The sequence below is a fragment of the Helobdella robusta genome (assembly GCF_000326865.2).
Source record: "Helobdella robusta unplaced genomic scaffold HELROscaffold_63, whole genome shotgun sequence".
NCBI classification, from domain to species: Eukaryota; Metazoa; Annelida; class Clitellata; order Rhynchobdellida; family Glossiphoniidae; genus Helobdella; species Helobdella robusta.
In genome coordinates this window covers 104,411-111,910 of record NW_008705353.1, presented here as the reverse complement: position 1 = coordinate 111,910, position 7,500 = coordinate 104,411, and the positions used below count along the sequence as shown (strand labels likewise).

Here is a 7,500-nt window from a genome sequence, read left to right as displayed (position 1 = left end):
GCAGCAGTAGTAGTTATGGTCGTAAAAGAAACAGTATTAGTAGTAGTAGTAGCCCCGCCATCCGTAATATTACCAATTACACACTAATGATTAATAACAAGTAACTTAATGCTAATCCAACAACACCAACAGAGGACTAGCCTGTACAAATAATGAAAAAAATGTACTAATTAAACTTGTATGTAATGTCTTATATGTCTCTCTCTATCTATCCATCACTTTTTCTCTCTCTCTCTCTCTCTCTCTCTTTCTCTCTCTCTCTCTCTCTCTCTAGATATATATATATATATATATACATATACACAGGAATATACATATATATATATTGATTCTTGGAAATATAAAAGTAATTATGAATTAAGTCGGTTACCTTCACATCATCATCAACATCGTCATCGTCATCAACATCATCAGCGTCATCAACATCACCATCGTCGTCGTCATCATCATCACCATCATCGTCATCATCATCATCCTCACAGCCTAGCCAAGAAGGAGCTAAAAAATATACATCGCTTAAGCAAGCGATCATTATTATGTGATTGTAATAACACAATCATACAATCATATATACAGACGAAATAATGGACAAATAAACAAAGGCATATGCGTATGTACGTGCGTATGGTTGCATATCTGTGTGTATGTGCGTATGTCTGTGTGTGTATTCGCTTATATGTATGTCTGTGTTTATGTATGTATGCGTGAAAATAAATGTTAATGGTGTATTGGTGCATTATTGTGTATATTTAAATATATTTCAGTGTACGTGTGTGTGTGTGTGTGTGTGTGTGTGTGTGTGTGGTTGTGTGTGAGTGTGTATGTGCATGTGTGTGTGTGTGTGTGTGTGCACGTGTGTGTGTTGGGTATTTAGGTACGTACATAATACACACTCGTCTCACTTATCCCTTCGCATTCTTATATGGTCTCCAGACGGCGCAGATACAGATGCTAATGAATGGATGGATGAATGGATGGGTGAATGAATGGATGAATGGATGGATGAATGAATGAATGAATGAATGAATGAATGGATGAATGAATGAATGAATGAATGAATGAATGAATGATGATTGACTGAATATATTACAAATCAGTGAATGAATGTTCATTTACTAGTCATTTGCCTGTTTAAATTTTATTAATTAACCAAAAAACAAACAGATTTAAGCCGAAGATCAATGAAGATTTAAGCGACTCCTTTTAAACATACACACGCACGCACACACACACCACACTCACACCACACACATACACACACACACACACGAAGAAAGAAACACTTAACCAAACACTTAAACACACGCACACACGCACACAGACATGATTTGTACTACGTCTGTCTGTCTACGCAGACATGCAAATATGATATCAACGAATGTTTACGTTACGGATACCAGCGCAGCACACACACACACACAGACACACAGACACACACATATACAAACACACACTGACATGTGGATTTACTGATGAAGACCATTGTATAGCTATCTTTGATTTCAGTGCATACATATGCCTTTAATTCAATCACATATGTTATATGAATCATGTATACATACACACGTACACACATACATATACACACTCACATACATACACAAACAAATACACACACACAAATATACACACATACATAGAATTTTTATTTTACAGCGCATAATTCCATAGTAAATTTAATAAGTACCACACACGGATATCAATAAAGACAGAAAGAGAAAGAGAGAGAGAGAAATAGAAAGAAAGTGAGAGAGAAAGAGAGAGAGAGAGAGTGAGAGAGATGGAGGGAGAAAGAGAAGGAGATAGAAAGCGAGGGAGAGAGAAAAAGAAAAAAAAAAGATAAATACAAAATGGAATATCAAATAAATATAAAAATAATTTTTTTGAACAATTCCTCAAAAAATACGTGGCCGTGTGTGACCCTAACTGTTTCAAACTGATTGGATGATTCGTCTTATTCATCTTCTTATTGTTGCGGTTTTCCTATTATTATTAATATTATTTTATTATTATTATTGTTGTTATTATTATTACTGTTGTTGTTGTCAGTGTATGATGATGACGATTATGTTGATGTCTTCTTGGTGGTGAGGATTTTGATGTGATGATGTTTCGGCTTTTGTTGACATATTTATATCATCATTATCATCGTCATTGTTATCATTATGATTATTATTATGAATGTTGTTATTATTTTTGTTATTATTTTTATTTTTCTAGTGGCGTACATTTTAATACCCAGCCAGTGTTATTTATCGTCCCCTTTTATTACACTTGCCCGCGTTATTGTAACTTTATGTTTACCTATAATTTTTTCAGTTTATTATTATTATTGTTGTAGTAGTAGTAGTTGTAGTAGTTGTTGTTGTAGTAGTAGTAGTGGTGGTAGTTGTTGTTGTTACTGATGTTTTTGTTAACCTAGTTATCGTTATGATGAAAATTATTGATGATATTATTCTTCTTAAATTTTGTTATGCATGTATGTATGTATGTATGTATGTATGTATGTATGTATGTATGTATGTATGTATGTATGTATGTATGTATGAGTGTCTGTTTTTTTATGATCAATCATTTGAATTAATTTATTTGCTTTTGGACAAGTTGGCCTATATAAGATTGTAAGTACTATTACTGCTACTACTACTACCTCTAAGACTACTACTACTACTGCTTCTGTTGCTACTACTACTACTACTACTACTTCAACTACAACTTTTACTGCTGCCGTGACTACTACTACTACTAACTATAACACTAATACTACTATTAAGCTTTTTACTACTACAGTTACTATCACTATTACTTTTAATAATAATAATAACAACAACAACAATAACAAAAAATAACGAACTACTATCAAAACCACCAAAGACTAAGAATGTAAAACAGTAAAATTTTTATAGCGCGCATTAACAAATTTTTTATGATCGTCGTCACAGAATCCATTCAAGCCGTGATTAAGACCTTACATTGATGTTATTACTATGTTGATGTATTTGCGATGTTCAAGCCTTCTTTTGTGTCTTTGTTTTTCTGTCTTTGTTTATTTTTAGTTGTATCTTTGTATATTTTTCTTTATTTTTTCAAATGTTTTTCGGGTTAATTCGTTAATTTTTTCGTGCTTATGCTTTTATTATTATTATTATCATTATTATTATTATTATTATTATTTGTTAACGCATTGTAAGAACGCTAACCCGTAGCGTTATGTTTTGATTAGGCGGCTTCTTTTTTGTGATTGATGGATGGCTAACAGGAGAGACAAAAGAACAAATGAATGAATGAGTGATTGAATGAATGAATGCTAGACGAATATATGAATGAATGAATAAAAATTTAGTGAATAAACGAACGAATATGGATGCGAATGTAATTGGATGGATGAATGAATGAGTGAATGAATGAATGAATAAATGGATAAATAAATGGATGGATAGAAAGTTAGATGGATGGAAAGATACAACAGTAGATGCGTGGTCGAATGAGTAATAACAAACCTTCAAGCAACAACATTAACACCAACAACACCAACACAACAACAAACATCAAGCAAATACCACATCAAAATCGTAGCAACAACAACAACAACAAAATCATCATTAACATCAATAGCAACATCATCATCATCATCATCGACAACAACAACAACAACAACATTTTATCTCGATAACCCACCCCGCAAAAAACACACGAACATGTAAACATAGATATGGAACACGAAGAACATAAAATATAGAACATTAAATTAACAAGACCTCGTAAATATATACAAAGAATAAATACTTATTTTTTGGTTGATACATAGCGCTTAACTTTTATTTATTTAGTGCTTAACATTCATCATAAATAACAACGAATCTAAAAATTAATTCACAAGAAACTGCATTCCTACAATAAGTCATTAAGCGCATTATAAATGAAAAAATGAATGAATGAAAAAAAAATGGATGAATGAATAGATGGATAGACAGATAGATGGATGGATGGATATATAGATAAGTAGATAAATGAATGAACAGATAGATAGTTAAATAGCTAAATAGATAGAAGATACATCAGTGAATGTGACCATAGACATAACTCGCCATAGACACGCAATAATCACTAAAAGTATTCCACCAATTATCACCCATTTATTAGTAACCATTATCACCCAAATCATCCATTATCACCCAACATCATCCATTTTTTACCCATTGTCCTATAATCACCCATTTTCACTCACCATAGACATAAACAAAGATATGAAAGTAGTTGGCGCCGAACCCATTCGTGGCTTTGCAGGTGTACATTCCCCCATCTTCAACTGCCACCGACCTGACCCTGTACGTTCTGGTTGGCTGGTTTTGGTGATGATGGTGATGATGATGGTGATGATGATGATGACGGTGATGATGATGATGATGATGATGTGGACGACGATGATTGTAATGATGATAATGTTGATGATAATGACAATGTTTTTAGATAACATTTTCAAAAAATTCAAAATCTGACAAACGCAGAAACTGTTACAGTACGCAAGGCTATAGTAACGATGTTGTTTGTCACAAAAATTTATAACCAATCACCACAAAATTATACCCCATGCCCTCATTAATATTCAAAAAACCCACCCACCTTTAATCCGTCAACCAATCGCGTGAGAATAGCCTTGTGGTCCTTGAGCCATAGAATTTCGTTGACCGTATTAAGGTCAACTGGACATGTTATTTTGAGGTCACCGCCCTCTTGAACTGTTATTATTTTTGTTATTTTGTCGTCTCCGATGTATTCGAGTTGTTGTTGTTGTTTTGTCGTTCTTATTATTGCTGCTGTTGTTGTTGTTGTTGGTTGTTGTTGTTGTTGTTGTTTGGTTGGCGTTTGAACTGGTCTGAGAATATCAGATGTCGTTGCTAATGGTGAATTGTTTTTGTAAATATTATTATTATTATTATTAGTAGTTGTAGAAGTAGTAGTAGTAGAAGTAGTAGTAGTAGCAGTAGTAGTAGCAGTAGCAGCAGCAGCATCATCATCAAAATACCCTAAACAGTCAATACCGCAATACAATTATTTCTAGAGTTACAATACAATCAACGTCAGTCAATCAATCATCTATACGCACATATACATACAAACATATATACAAACAAACAAACAAACAAACATACACACATACATACATACATACATACATACATACATACATACATACATACAAACATACATACATACAACATAGCATACATACATACATTCACACATACATACGTACACATATATAAACACACATGCATACAATACATACAAACGTATGTATGTATGTTGTATATGAGTGTATTGTATATGTGTGTGTGTGTATGTGTGTAAATATAGTTGTGTGTAATATGTGGTATGTCAATCAAACGGTTTGTTATTCCGTTGGACAAATTCCTTTGTTCGTCTATTCATCCATTTATTCCCACATTCCCTCATTGTTTATTTGTTCATTCATTTGTTCTTCATTCTTTTATCCAATCATTCGTTTGTTAATTTATTTATTTATTCATTTATTCATTCTTTCTTTCTTTCTATCCGCTATACATTCCAAATTTGTCTGTTGATTGATCCAACCACCCATTCATCTGATCAAACTTGTAATCAATTTTTGGTTTGTTGTGTCATTATTCTTTTATATTATTTGCCCTTTACTTTTCTCTTCTCTCGTTCATTGGTTTTTTCATTCGTTCGTTCATTCGTTTGTTCGTTCATTCGTTCGTTCATTCATTCGTTCATTCGTTTGTTCGTTCATTCATTCGTTCATCCTTAATCTGTTCGCCTCCTTCCCGTGTCAATCAATCATCGACCCTTCTTCCATCCACTACTTATTTATGAATTTCATTCATTCTTTCATTTATTCTTTTATTCATCGTCATCATCATCGTCGTCGTCGTCTTCATCAAAATTCAGAATGGGCCGATATTAATCTGTCTAGCTACTTTGCTAAAGAAAGATGACGATTACGATAACAACAACAATAATAATAATAATAATAATAACAATAATAACATTAATAATAATAATAATAATAATAATAATAATAATGAATGGAAAATAACAGAGAGAGAGAGAGAGAGAGAGAGAGAGAGAGAGAGAGGGAGAGAGAGAGAGAGAGAAACACGGAAATACAACTGTTATTCATTTTAATTGAGTGTAATAGTATTAATTATTATTTCTAATTAATATAATTAATATTGTTTATTATAATTATAATTATTATTATTATTATTAATTTCATAATTTAACAAGTTTAATAATTGCATGTCCCACATTCATCTTCATTGTTGGCTGTTATTGAAGCTATTGTTATTGTTGTTGTTGTTGTTGTTAATGTTATTATTGCTGTTGTAATTGTTGTTGTTGTATTGTTGTTGTTAGTGTTGTTATTATTATTGTTGTTGTTGTTGTTGATGTTATTCTATAAAACAATTTTACTTTAGTTAAGAGTAAGATTATACAGGCTAAATAACACATACTAGACGAATAAGTGAATGAATGAATGATTGATTGAATTAATTAATTAATTAAAAAAATGAATGAAGAAATGAGTGAACGAATGAATGAATAAATAAGTGAATGAACGAATGATCGACAAAAAAAGGAAGAAGAGAAAGATTGAATAAAAGAAGGAATGAGTAAAAAAATAACTATGCATGAAATTTATATTCTTCATCTGGTTTATGTAATTTTTTATTTTGATGTAACACCCACACTCGTTTATACGTTCGTTCATTCATTCATTCGTTCATTCATTCATTCATTCATTCATTCATTCATTTGTTCATTCATTCATTCATTCATTCACTCGTTCAATAATTCACTCCTCAATATATCATAGTAATTATATGTTTATAATATTATTCATAATACTATAATTACTATTACTATAATAATAATATTAATCCTTACTTGGTGAAGTATAACATAGTAAAGGCTTGAATGACGTCACGGATAACCATAACCACAACAACAACAACAAAGATGATGGCGATGAAATAGACATTATGGAAAAACAATGTAATTTTGTTATCTTGATGTTGTTGTTGATGTTGTTGTTGTTGATGTTGTAGTTGATGATGTTGTAGTTGTTGTTGTTGTCGATGTTGTAGATGATGCTTTTGTTGATGTTGTTGTTGATGCTGTTGTTGTTGCTGCTGCTGATGCAGTAGCAGTAATAATAACAATCGAAATTAATAATAACAATAATAATAAAACAACAACAACAATAAATTATACTTTATTAACGTTAATTACGAGTCATATATTGTGCATCAACTCAAAGATAAAAATTTAACTAACGGCAATAAATATACCTACATAATAATTAATTGTATAATTATATCTATTATTATTAATATTAATATTATTATTATAATTATTATTATAATTATAATAATTATTATTATAATTATTATTAAGACAATCGACTATTACAGCACCACGTTCTCATTGTATTATCGTAATAACCCATGCCTTCCT

The 7,500-nt window shown here is 31.2% G+C and overlaps 1 protein-coding gene across 1 annotated transcript; it reads right to left on the bottom strand.

Moving 5' to 3' along the window:
• Positions 1-4,220: 4,220 nt before the first annotated feature.
• HELRODRAFT_180572 (hypothetical protein) lies at positions 4,221-5,457 on the bottom strand (the record flags this gene model as incomplete). Its single annotated transcript, XM_009029889.1, has 3 exons — positions 4,221-4,343; positions 4,624-4,817; positions 5,448-5,457. 3 exons carry the CDS (start codon positions 5,455-5,457, stop codon positions 4,221-4,223), a joined length of 327 nt encoding a protein of 108 aa, XP_009028137.1.
• Between the last annotated feature and the right edge of the window lie 2,043 nt (positions 5,458-7,500).